The following is a 13,765-nucleotide window of genomic DNA, read 5'->3' as shown; positions in this document are numbered from 1 at the left end:
AACTAGGATTTACTTACTATACCAGACCACACATTATATACAACGATCTTTATTGCGGTGATTTATATAATTTTTTACAATACATATGCTCTTATTCAATCCTTAATAGAACGTAATTCTACTTATGAATACGATCATTTATTGTTGAATGAATCAATTATTTATCACATGCCAGCTGTAAAGTTAAAGATAGATCTACTAACAGAATTTTTACAGCCTTTTTGGAATATGCACATGTTTGCAATTTATATAAAAAATCCAAACGATGAACAATCTTATATCGATGATATTACATGTTACGATAATTCTAGAAAACATAAAGAATTGTTTATCGTTTTATATAACTAAATACTGTCAAAAAAATAATAAATACAATGTATCAGCTAAAATTGACGAACTAAAAAAAAAGAAGATTTCAATGATAGAAAAAGTAAAGGCAGTAATGGTAAATAGAAATAATATTAATAATATTTTACTGCACGGTGAAGAAGTAGAAGATTGGGTTTCTCTTAAGAAAATGTATCTTAACAAAATTATTCAAAATACAGTCATTTTGAAAACTATAATAATGGATTTTGGGGAACAAAGTGAGAAAATTACGAAGATATTATCAAAGATATTAATGTTGCATATCAAGCTGCAAAGAATTATTATGGTTTGATATATAGATTCCAAAAATTAGAGTTTATCATAATAAATTCTTTAACATTTTTAGAGCCGTAACTTTACATTTGATTAGAAAGCATATAATGTATTTAATAAATAAGGATAGAAAAATTGTTTCAGTATAATAAACAAATGTGTAATTTTTTGAGACGTAATAAGTATACATTTAATTTTTTATTTCCTAAATATTCAAAATTCCTAGATTTGTTTTTATATGAACCAGGTTATGACTTTGAAAGCTATGATCATTTAAATAATGGTCTTATCGGAAAAGTCGAATACATGATAGAAAAATCATTTCTTGTTGAGTCATTTTAAATATTACAAATAGAATTAAATAACGAAATATATAACATGAATTCAATTGAGAAAACTAATACACTAATGAAATTAGTTCAAATAAGCAAAGAAAAAATAGAAGTTTGTCAAAGTATTTCTGAAAACATAGGCTTGAAAGATAACTTCGAAAGGTTTAATATATTTTTAGAATATTTTATGAATATATTTAAGCATAAACTTAATATTTTTTGGTCGTTCAGAAAATTTAGTTTGAACTACACAATAACTAAATATCAGGAGCATCAAGAAGAAAGATTTCTTGATCTGTAATATATATATATACAGAATGGAACGGATCTAACTGACAACTCATATAACTTATGATCTACATAACATGTTATACTTTTTTTTCTTAATCAATTTTTACAATATAGAACTATATTTAAAATATGTTTTATGTTATTTTTCGCAATTACAAAAAATATTTTAAAAAATAATATTTTTATTAAAATTTTTTTAAGATTTGAAGATAGCCATTTTATAGATAAGTTTTAAAGAAAAATTTTGATACCAAAAACTCTTATTTTAATTCAGTAGTTACGTTTATATAACATTTTGAAGTTTGTTAAATTTTGATTTTTTTTTATAATTTTCCTTTCGTATCAAATGTTAGTCTATATTATTTAAAGTACAGAAGTAATCACTTATTACATTATTTACTGGTAGAAATTAAGTCATCAATATAATTTTTTTTTGAACTTCTAGTACATAAAATAAGCTTTATTTTAATATATATTTAAAAGACTCAGATTTTCATAAGTTAAGTTGAAAAAGTTCTACTTTCTTTACAAATTTTCAAGTTTTCATAAATTCCAAAAAAATTTTCTTAACTTTGAAGTGGCAAAATAATCAAAAAAGTATACATTTATATTTAATGTAAGTTAGATTCGTGTAAATTTGATATTTATTGGTGGACATATTTCTATGGCAAACCCTTATAAAGTATTTTAAAATAAACAAAAAAATTAATTAATTAAAATTTGAACACAAAAATAGCATGTTTTTGAACTACGGCAGCCATTTGCATAAAGAAGACACGTCGTCGATAGCTTTAATTTTACATTTTTTAAGAATGCATTGTTTCCGGGACATTTTTAAAATTTAAGTTGAAAAAGTTGAATTTTGTAAAAAAATTCACTATTTTGAATCCCCTCTTGTTGGCAGGTAAAGGGTCAGATTTTCAAAAAAATTATATCAAATAAAAGGGAAATGCATGAGATTTCAATATAAAAAAAAATTATTTTGGTTCGTTTATTATTCAATAAGTTATGGAAGTTTTAAGTACAAAAATAACATTGATTTTTTACACGAAAATTACACTTTTTGTTCAATTTTGACGGTCATTTGCACATAAAAAATGGTCGTTTGGACAAATTTTTTTTTACGTATAGTACATAATGTAAGCTTTAATTTAACATATGTTTAAAGGACGCAATAATTTCGGAACATTTTCAAAAATTAAGTTGAAAAAGTTTTACTTTTTATGTGTATGTTTCAAGTTTTGAACAGCCCCTGTATAACGAGAGATAATTTTTTAATTATTGAGGATAATGTCTTCTACTAGATACAATTTGTGATCTTTTGACGTATTGTAGAGAAAAATCGGTCCAGTGAGAGCTGAGAAAAAGTAGTGACAGGCTTAAAAAAAAATAAATAAAAATTCATGGTAAAATCAATACCTTTTCAGCTTCGCATCAAAGCTAATAATATGTATTATTGAGAGTAAAATGTATAAATTACCGGGTTTTTTTAGTATGATCACTAAAATCTACCAAAAAATAACTTAAGCCGCTTTTTAGCTTAGTAACAACCAAGAGGACTGAGTACTGTTCATTATATATTTGCCCCCCTGTAAAAAATAGTTCTGGCGCCCCTGATTGTTAAGTTATCCTTAACAATGATAGTAATATGATGATGTAATTAGTACATTGAAACATTCCCAAACTTAATTATATTAGCTTTTAAGTATATATATATATATATATATTCAGAACTAAAAAAGTCAATATTCAATATAATTATTGTAATTTTGTTTTTGTTTTTCAGTTTTATCTACTGTAAGCTGGGAAGATTGGTGGACGTACGACGGGATTTCAGGTAATAAATGTTAAAAATATTTTATCTATAGGGAAAGAAGTTGGCGGCTAATATATCTATCTATTTCAGAGTCCTGAGAAAAATAAACTACAATTATAATTAGAGCCTGCCATCATTTTTTTAGAGCGCAAAGGATCTTTATTAATTTAAAAATTATTTTAAATTTTTTTTTACCAAAATATTTTGCTCGGAATTGCTAATTAACATAATATTTATGAGCAAAAACAGTCATCAAATCAAATTTTTTTTATTTATGCTTAACAAGATTAATAAAAAAAAGACTGGGTTGCGATTTTGAAAAACTAAAGTTGATACTGATTAGAGGGTTAAGGATTGTAATTGGTATCTTTATTTTTCTTGTCAAGTAGCTCAACAAAATCTTATAACAAATAAAATAATTGCATATATGATAACACTAATATTTTTAAAGAACATTTGTGAGGAATAGTTCAATAGGCATAGTCAATCACTCTGTATACGATTATGTGAATATGATTCAATAAGAATATAAAAATATAATATAAGTACAAAATACAATAATATGAAACATATATAATCAAAACATAGACAAAAAAGTACACATATAAAAACACAAAACATGAAAATAAATAATAATAAAAATCATTATGGTATTATAGGATTCATGAGTTGATTCCATAACCAGCTTAATATTTTCTTTTAGTTACATTAGAAGGTGAAATTTTTAAGTTAATAAACCTAAAAAGTCAGATGATTTCCGAAACGTGTCTATTGGTGTGTTTTGTAAGAAGAAAATGATTTTAATTTCACGAGACTTGTCTGATGAAAAAAAATAACAAAGAAAATATATAACAGATAAAAATTAGACCAAAGCTATTTTATTTAGCTGCCTTTTTTTCTTTGAGGAATATTGTTTTACATCCATACAGTACTAGGTTTGACTTAGTACTAGATTTAGACAACTACAAAATTAACTAAGGAGTCTCAAACCGAAAAAAAAAAAGAAACGTAAAGTCTCGCTTAGAATAACATTTAAATAAAATAAGACAACATAGCAAACTATTATTATAATTTAATAAATTAATTAAATAATAAAAAAAAAGTTTTGAAATTTTATTTTAGTTAGCATTAAGTTAAGTTTTGAAGTTATTATTAAATTAGAAAAAATTACAAAAATTGATCATAACAACCAATAAATGTACTTCAGTTTAGCAAAACACACTCGATTACTCGCAGAATAAAAATAATTTTGAAATTATTTATTTGTTACGTTTAGTTACACATCGTTCTAAAATTATTTACTTCGTAAACTTTATGCTTTGTAGGATAAATGTTAAATGGATAATATGTTTTTTCAATTGAAACACAAATTCAATCAAATTAATTTAACATAATAATACAAAAGGGCTAATATCTTTCAAGCGCTGTTTCAAAAGTTATCGACTAATCAGTTTTTTAGTTATATCATTTTATAAATTAGGAACTAATTCATAAAAATTAACCACTTGTGGCTAATGTTATAAAAAATTAAAAATATATTTAAAATATTTATTTAATAATAAAAATATATACATGTATTTTGACACGGCCCGTAATAGCGCACTATTCATTTACCGTGAATTAGCACGTTATCCGGTCGTGATTATCAGCTGTCCACCGTCGCACTCATTAGTGTTGACGATAACACAAGTTTGTCTTATCCGGCGGTCGGTAGATAGGACAGGTCAGGGGGTGCAGCACCGCGAGACACGTCGGCGACTATGTAAACCAGTTCATCTGTGACTTACATCCGCCGTACGTGCCGTGTGATCTTTCCATCAGCGCCTTATTGTTTTCTTATTTCGCACCTCACTGTTCACCAGTTTTTATAGTATTATTATAATTTAAAATAAATTTTAGTCTACTCCATAACGGTGTTAACGTTTGTATTATTATTATTATTAACCTTTTAAAAAAATACCGTGTCAATTTATTTCAAAAAATACAAAAATTACTAAAAAATAGTCATGGATACTTTATACACATACAGTATGTGTATAGCATTGTTAAGAGTAACACTGTTATTAAAAAACGTATTCGCAATTTTTTATTTTTTTTTTTTGGGCTTTTGAACGAATAACATATATATATGTTTATATTTTTTAGTTTAAAACTAATATTTTAAATAGATTATTTTCTTTCTTAATTTTAAGTTTGTTAGACATGTATGGTTTCCATTTAAAAAACTGAAATTGAAATTATTAAATCAAACAAAAGAGAAAAAAAAATGTTTTATCACCCCGACTTTCATCAACCTTTTCTTATATGTTTAATATATAATTATTTTTTATTAAAAATAACATTTCTAATAATTTTTTTAAGTAGGGAAAACCTGTAAATCCTATTGGAATTTTACAGATTACGTTTTTCTTAACGACACTAAAAATTATGGAACTGATAGCTTCAACTAAATATGTTTTGGTATCTTTTATAACGATGGGCAAAATTTTTTTTTAGTATGCCGTGTTCTTTTTTTGTTTTTGCATACATTATTACTTCCACTCCTACTAGACAGATTTTAATCAATACGTCAAAATATCATAAAACATCTAGATGAATTTATATAACAACATCGTTTTTAGAAAATTTGCTTAATCCTGGTAATAAAGAAAAATGTTCCAAAAATTGACTTAATTTTATTTATCATAACATAATATTTAAATTAATAAATACATTTTGTCACAGCTGATTTTAACTGTTACTTTGTCGCGTACAAACATACCACAATTTATAAAAAAAAAATTATTATCAAAATAAGGATATGACTAAATTATGATTGCCTATATAAAACCTAACGATGGGAGCTTATGCCTGATCTTTGGCCATATTCTCTTATATATATATACATATACTCATTCTCTTATATATTATATAAAATGCTATTCAGAGGCCCTTAACATAAATACATATCATTTTATTACGTAATATAAATCCTCTTGAGAAGATTTAGACTAAAATGAAAAACTTCTCAAGAATTACAGACAAAAGTAAAGTTGAGAAAATTTACTAGACAATTCAGACCTAAAAAAAAATGTATAGCTATGAAACTTAAAGACTATTAATATGCACCAAATTTTAGGATCTTTTGAAGATTAAAAAAAGAAACAAAAAAAAAACAAGTTACTATAATTGGAGAAAATAAAGTTATTTACTATAAGCTGATGTTACCAGCTAACTTTTACAGCCGCAGAAAATGACCTTAAACATGCCTTGGCACGTACAGACAATAGACAAAACAAAACATAAAAGTTAATCTGCTTCTTACCGGAAACAGAATAGGGACCACAACACAAAAGAAAACATTTTCCAATGAGTTTGTTGACTCCAGGCTATTTGTATGTTCACATTAGAAATTGGTCGCCAACGTTGAAGAAAGACACAGCAGGACTTTTGTGATCATTTCGACATTTACGCTGTTCAGCTTTTGACCATTAAGCTTCGTGAGGTATGACAAATTTCCGATTTATGACATAATACAATCTAAATAAAATGTGTCTAGCAACAAGAATAAACGTAAAGAAACTAATCAAGATTCACTTGAATTGAACCTTTATTGAAATAAATAAATAAAATATAATATAATAAATTACACATGTTAGACAACCAGGTAAAAAAATATATCAACAAAAATGTGCATGACAACACTCAAACATACATATAATTAAACAAATCAAAATAAATAGTAGTAACATCTGACCAAAATGAATTATCAAAAAAAAATCTATGCATTTTGCATGCCATATAAAAACAACAAATCAACCAGAATAATTCAATTAAAAAAATATCAATCTTACATTAATAGAATGTGCTAATTGCCCATTCGAAATAATAAACAAAATATTATTAAGTTCGAAGAAACGACGTTATCTGTACGAGTTTTAGTTAGGAAAAAATATAATTATAAGTTTAGATAAATTCACAACGCATTGTGATTACAAAAATAATAATACAATTGGCAGATAAAGATTATCGCAGTGTGTTTTATAATACACAGAATCGTACAATGCATATTTAGGCGCAAGATACACAATCAATATTCAGCGCAAATGAAGGCGACAAAATTAAATTTGGGTTTAACCATAATCACTAATAAAACACAATCAACGTCACAATTTGTAGATTCAATATGTGTACGCTGTAGAAAATTTCCAGAAATATGAATGTATGAAAAAATCTGAAAGCTATAACATAGCTACCATGGTAATTATTGTATAAGTAAAATCACACATTTAATGAAAAATTAAAAAAAAAATCGCTTACCAAACATAGCAAATAATAATGTTAATACATTATATGTTCGGACTAATTTTTACAACACAAAAAACTCAAAAAAAAAAAATGAGATTAATGGACTAAATAACATGCAATAAACATTGAAAAGTTTCGTAGTGTTTTGATGTTACAAAAACTTATTTCTGCCCATAGCTTTTTTTAGGCAGTATTGGCATAAGGTGGTTGAAGGAACTTTTAAATAAAATCTTATTAGAAGGAAAAATACCAAATGAATGGAGGAATAGAATTGTAGTGCCGATATTTAAAGGTAAAGGAGACATACAGGAGTGTGGAAATTATAGAGGCATAAAGCTTATGAGTCATAGATGAAAATTTGGGAAAAGGTAATAGATAAGAGAATAAGAAATTAGACATCGGTGTCTAAAAACCAGTTTGGATTTATGCCTGGTAAGTCAACAATGGAGCCAGTATTTTGTGTGAGGCAAATAATAGAAAAGTTTAGGGAAAAGAAGAAAAAGCTGTGTATGGTATTTATAGATTTGGAGAAAGCGTATGACAGAGTACCGAGAAAGGTTTTAAAGTGGGCATTAATGAGAAAAGGAGTCCCGAAAAGGTACATTAATATAATAGAAGATATGTATAATGGCACTTGTACCAGTGTAAAAAGCGTAGGAGGAGTATCATTCAGCCAATGAGGCTGAAAGGTAAATTCTACAAGACTGTAAAAAAGCCAGCTATGATGTATGGTTCAGAGTGTTGGGCGGTTGATAAGAAAGTAGACCAGAGAATGAGTGTAGCAGAGATGAGAATGCTTAGATGAATGAGTGGAGTGACTAGAAAAGATAGAATAAGGAACGAGCATATAAGAGGGAGTATAAGAGTAGCGTCAATCGTCGATAAGACGAGAGAAAATAGACTTAAAGAGTTTGGTCATTTTATGAGGAGAGAAGAATCGGAAGCTGTAAGAATAGTTATAAAAATGAATGTTGAAGGAAGAAAAGGTAGAGATAGACCAAAAAGAGATGGAGGGATGCTAATGAATGAGATATGAGGACAGCTGATGTGAGTGTAGATGATGTGGGAGATCGTGTCAAGTGGAAGTTTAGGATAAGGGTGGCCGACCCCAAGTAGTTGGGATTAAGGCGAGGAAAAAGAAGAAGACGTATTGAAAATTCTACATTTCAACAAAAAACTAAAAAAAAATGGTATCACTGACTAAAACTTTTAGCACTGATAATGTATTATATCGTGGTGTTTTTTTAAAAATATAATGTCAAATTATTGTTCTTTTTCTAAATTAAAAAAATTATTTTACGTTAAGTTATGAATCTAAATAAATTCAATATAACTACTAAATTAATAATAACGTTTCTAGGACAACCCTACGGGCTTTTCATTTTCTTCCACAAAACAACTATGTCAACCAATATTTTATAAGTACATGTATGTAACATTACAAAATTGTAGAACAAAACTTCTCTGATAAACTTTTGTTAGTTACTAGATTTAAAAATTGTGAACATTTACTAGGCTAAGTCATTTAAGATATATTAGAAATTATCATTTCGATAGAATTATTAATTGCCTAAAAATAAAAACAACATTTTTGTAGGGGCTTATTATATGAAGGGCACACGGAAAGAACAAGTAAAAGTAATTTTTTATAAACTGAAAAAATCGAATTTTAAATTACTAACACCATTTTATTTTACAATACAACATAACTTTCAAAGGCTATTACTTTCGAATAACCTAATTTTTCCAAAAAGATACTTTGTGACACATCTAATATTTTGTTATCAAAATCTCAATTTTGTACAAAATTTACTTACCTTTTTTTGCGTACCTATCATATATAATTTATCTCTCTCTACATTTTTTATAAAATAATTTTGAAATTAAAATACTCAGCCCTTTTAAGCCTCCCAATTTCTATCTATACATTAGCTTATCTTACAAAATGGCCATATAGATAAGTCTAGTATCTCAGCTGTTTCCCTGGAAAAACGAATTACTATAACAACACATAAAACAGTTGAGTTGTCAGACCTTTCATACACATAAAATTAGGAAAAAACATATTTTTCAAAAATTTCATTAAAATATTCTACAAGGCGTGAAATTTACATGAAATATTTTTAATTTTAAACTTTGGCTTCGACACGTATAAATTTAAATCCTTAAAAATTAATATATTAATATTGTCATTCAAAGCAAAATTATATTTAATTATAACAAAAATAATTTTTCGCCTAAGAGTTTGACTAAACTCTCGAACTTGATAAGCAATAAAAAAGTATTGTTCCATGTGATAATACTATCCCGAAATATCTTTCAGGACGTACAAGTAGTATATCTGTATGTATACAGATATTATTTGTCACGATGTATAACAGCGTCTACGGGATTTCAATTGTTAATGTCACACGCACGTACGCGTCAGAGCTCGAAAAAAATAAACATTTTTTAAATGAGAAGTTTAAAAAGTCTATGTTCATGGAATTTTCACGCACCGTCTGTTTCTAATACGTTATGTTTCCGTATAACACAGGAAAAGAAAACAACTGTTGAGCAACTATACATTAGTCACTTGTGTATAGTTTATTTTTCTTGTCAATTACAAAAGCAATATATTTAAATATACATGTATATTTGTATAGATATTTATATTATACAGTCTATTAATATCATTCATCAGTCTATTTCCGACTAATGAGGTAGACACGTACATGTAACTATTGAAATAGCTGCGTTATATAGTCATACTTCAAATTAAATGTACATAAATAGATTTTCACTTAAATTAAAAAATCTAATATATCAATAGTTAAAAGCAAACATGTGTTAAGTGTGAATTGAGTTATATATTAAAATAAACATTTCAAATGATGCATTTTCATGTGCACAAATAACTTGTTGAATACTCTTGTGACGTTTAGTACGCTCTAGTCAGATATATTTATTCTAGTGTATATGCCATAAGTGACCTCTAAATGTCATTCCTTAAGAATACATAAATGTGTACTTAACACAGGAATGCGCTTAACCATCAATATATAAAATGACTAAATATTTGTCAAATTTGTTTACAAAAACTACTTGTAAATAAAAATTTTTAAATAAAATAATTAAACTATATTTAAAATAAAAATTAGATATAATTACCGCTAAATATTATTAATTTATTTCTTTCAAAAAGTCTTTCTAAATTGTGAAAAATGTTTTAAAAGTGTGTATATTTCATGCGTAATTATAGGTGTGATTCTGGAGTGGTTTAGAAACACTGGCGTGCGCAAAAAAAATTTTTATAAGCTAAGTGACAATTTTGGACGATAAACAATAAGTAATAACAATAAAAAAAATCATATTATACTATAAATATTTCCACAATAAAGTAGTCAAAAACAGGATTTTTTGTGAGTGAAAATATGGGCAGTGTTACATCTAATTTTCTTTAAATTTCAAAAAAAACTCCTCAAATTTAATTTCTGCGTACGCCACTGTTTAGAAATGTGTAGTAAACGAAAAGCAAAGGTTATTGATAATAAATCTAATAAGAAATTAATAACACCATTAAAAAAATAATAAAAGAGAAATTGTACATAATTGATGTATGTAATAATTCCCTCGTTACTAATGAACTATCAAATAATTGAAATTATCCCCAACAGGTTTCATCAGTAATATGTCTCAAACTTTTGACACATATTACTTCTAATATAAAATTATAATTATAGTAAAAGAGTTAATACTACTAGATTTTCAGACTATTACAGGGAAAATTTGAAGCACCTTAATTCTGAATTTTATATTAATATTTTAAAATATAAATATATTTATATTAGATAAATAATATAATAAATATTAATTTACACGTTACGAGCATGCATATACCAATATGATAATGAATATTATGAAATGTAACATATTTTGAATATGGATGAAAATATCAAAATAACTATGAAAATTTGAAAAAAAAAAAAAATTTTAATAAATATTTCTGACACTAGTCGTTGAGGTTGGTTGCATTATATTAGTTTCTAAATTAGAAACATCTTTGTATTTATATTATAGAATGACGTATTTGTTACATATACTTTATAAGTTTGTTGCTTTATGTGAGAATTTGCAGATTATGTGTACTGTGAACTAATGGACGAGAATATTAATCTCGAGATGAATATTTCACGCCGAATATTTTTTATATTATAATCAAACGTATATGGTTATCATTTTATTTGTTATTTTAATAGAATAATAATAACTTATAGCTTAAATACATATTCTAATGGATTGTTTTTTATACATTTTAAATTACGAAGGATTGGGTGTGCTAGAATTCTACACAACGAATAAGGAGACTACTTTATCATTGTGCTGCCCATAAGTTGTTTAAACGACATTTATCTTATTCAGTACATTATGTAGTGATATTATGACCAGAACAAAGTATCCAAGTCTGTGTATGGTAATAAAGACCCTGTTGCAAATTTCCGTGGACCTTTTACCCTTCTACTACCCTCATTCTGTTCTTTTTCACCTGTTTTGTGTTCAACCAACGATTTATATTCTTTTACATTCATGTTTAAAGATATCATTCTGCGTAAGTAAGCTACCAGAGGAAGTAAAATATTCCAATGTTTACTAGTTTATCATTTAATACAATTTCATTCGAAGAAATCCGTTTTTACCACAAATTTAAGACTACCAAAAAATTCAGTAAGAAATCTCTTTTAAAGTTAATATTTAAATGTATCTTGATATTAACTTTGTGTTGATCTAGTTAACAGTTATAATTTAGTTATTTAAACATTTGAACATAAAATACTAAAAAATACTTTTAAAGAAAATGTTCGTTAAAGTTTTATAATACCAAATTTGAGGAAGACTAAGACTTAAATTTCTGCACGACTTTTTATATCGGTTCAATTAGGTATTAAAGTTTTATCTTTATTAATTAATTGTATATATACTTATAATTGTTAATATTTTGAAATGTATTAATAATATTATTAAAGTTGATAATTGAAATTTTTAATAAATAGTTTTTCGTTCAAAATACAACCTGTTTTGATGTCTTTTTGTCAAAAAGATTTATGTTATGATTCTGTCGTTATACTTATCAAAGAAATAAGTTCGTTTCTTATTTGTTTTACACGACTTTTTTTCATGTTTAATTAATTGTAGGTTTTTGACAAATAAAAATCTAATAAGAGTGACAAGTACCAACTAAACGAAATAAAGTGTTAAAATTCAACATTATATATAAAGTTATTCATTAAGATTAAGACACTATATTCTTGAAAACTTGAAAATTTTAAATTTTTGTTACAGAAATTATTGATTGATTTATAAATTTAAATAATATGTAATTAGTAGTTCAGGTTTACAAAACCTAAATTTTATATTTTTTCAATAGAAATCCCTATTTTTAGTTTGTTGTTATAATAAATAAAAAAATGTTATAGTAATAGAGGCAACAATAATTTGTTTTATTGTATAACAAACAATTTTTATAATAGTTATCAAAAAAAATTTTAAAACTATCATATACTACACGATATATACGAATTTTAAATAAAGTGCGCACTTTTGCCCTTATTATTTTTTACTCTTATTTTTATAGTATATAATATATGTATATGTTCTTATGAGGATATACATATAGAATATTCACAAAATAAAATAGTTAATAATTTTGTATAAATTTTAATTTTTATAAGTTTACTATCACAAGCAAAACATATTTAAATAGTTGTAATAATATTGAAGTTTGTGTTCCAATACTGAATAAAAATAATTGATACTTTTAAAATTTCATTTATTAAACAAAAAAAGTAGTTAATTTAATAAAGTCAGAAATTAAATCAACAATGTATATTTAAAACCTATGATATGATTAGTGTACGTAGTGGACAATTGCCAAATTATCGAGGACACTCAATAATTTTTAAAACTCATATATTTACTCACTTATTAAGAATATTTAGATTAACAAATTAAGATATTTCAACGATAAGCTCTTTGATTAATAATATTGAAATTAAATCAATTCAAAATAAACTTCTATGTTATAAAAAATATTATAGGAAATATCTATTGTATTTAAAATAGTTTTCTATAAAAATGAAAAAAATTCGTAAAAGAATTTCTTTTAGATAAAAATATGTCTTTATGAAGTCTTCTTAAAAAATAATTTTTTTAATACTTTAGAAAATACAGTATTTAGCTTTGTTGCGGTATTTAAAAAATGATCACTTGTGTATTTTTAATCTAACTTACTCATATATGATATTAAACAAGTCTTTCTTATATTTTGCTCTTTTTGAATTTTATAATCGCAACAACGTTATTTGTAGTACATTTTTTTCTTAATGAAGTAGTTAAATATATTATGAGCATCAGGTTTTAT

The 13,765-nt window shown here is 25.4% G+C and overlaps 1 protein-coding gene across 4 annotated transcripts in view; it reads left to right on the top strand.

The window, feature by feature from the left end:
• LOC126899361 (carbonic anhydrase-related protein 10) overlaps positions 1-13,765 on the top strand; it is a 124,933-nt gene that overhangs the window by 74,206 nt on the left and 36,962 nt on the right. For all 4 annotated transcript variants that reach the window (XM_050674234.1, XM_050674236.1, XM_050674233.1 and 1 more), the window contains one exon: positions 3,052-3,102. In XM_050674234.1, coding sequence (XP_050530191.1) covers positions 3,052-3,102 — 51 coding nt within the window. The remainder of the gene's footprint in view (positions 1-3,051; positions 3,103-13,765) is intronic.

This window comes from Daktulosphaira vitifoliae, unplaced genomic scaffold (genome assembly GCF_025091365.1).
Source record: "Daktulosphaira vitifoliae isolate Bord-2020 unplaced genomic scaffold, ASM2509136v1 Scaffold_2, whole genome shotgun sequence".
Classification (NCBI taxonomy): Eukaryota; Metazoa; Arthropoda; class Insecta; order Hemiptera; family Phylloxeridae; genus Daktulosphaira; species Daktulosphaira vitifoliae.
The sequence above is the reverse complement of the archived record's forward strand: the minus strand, read 5'-3'. Positions and strand labels throughout refer to the sequence as shown.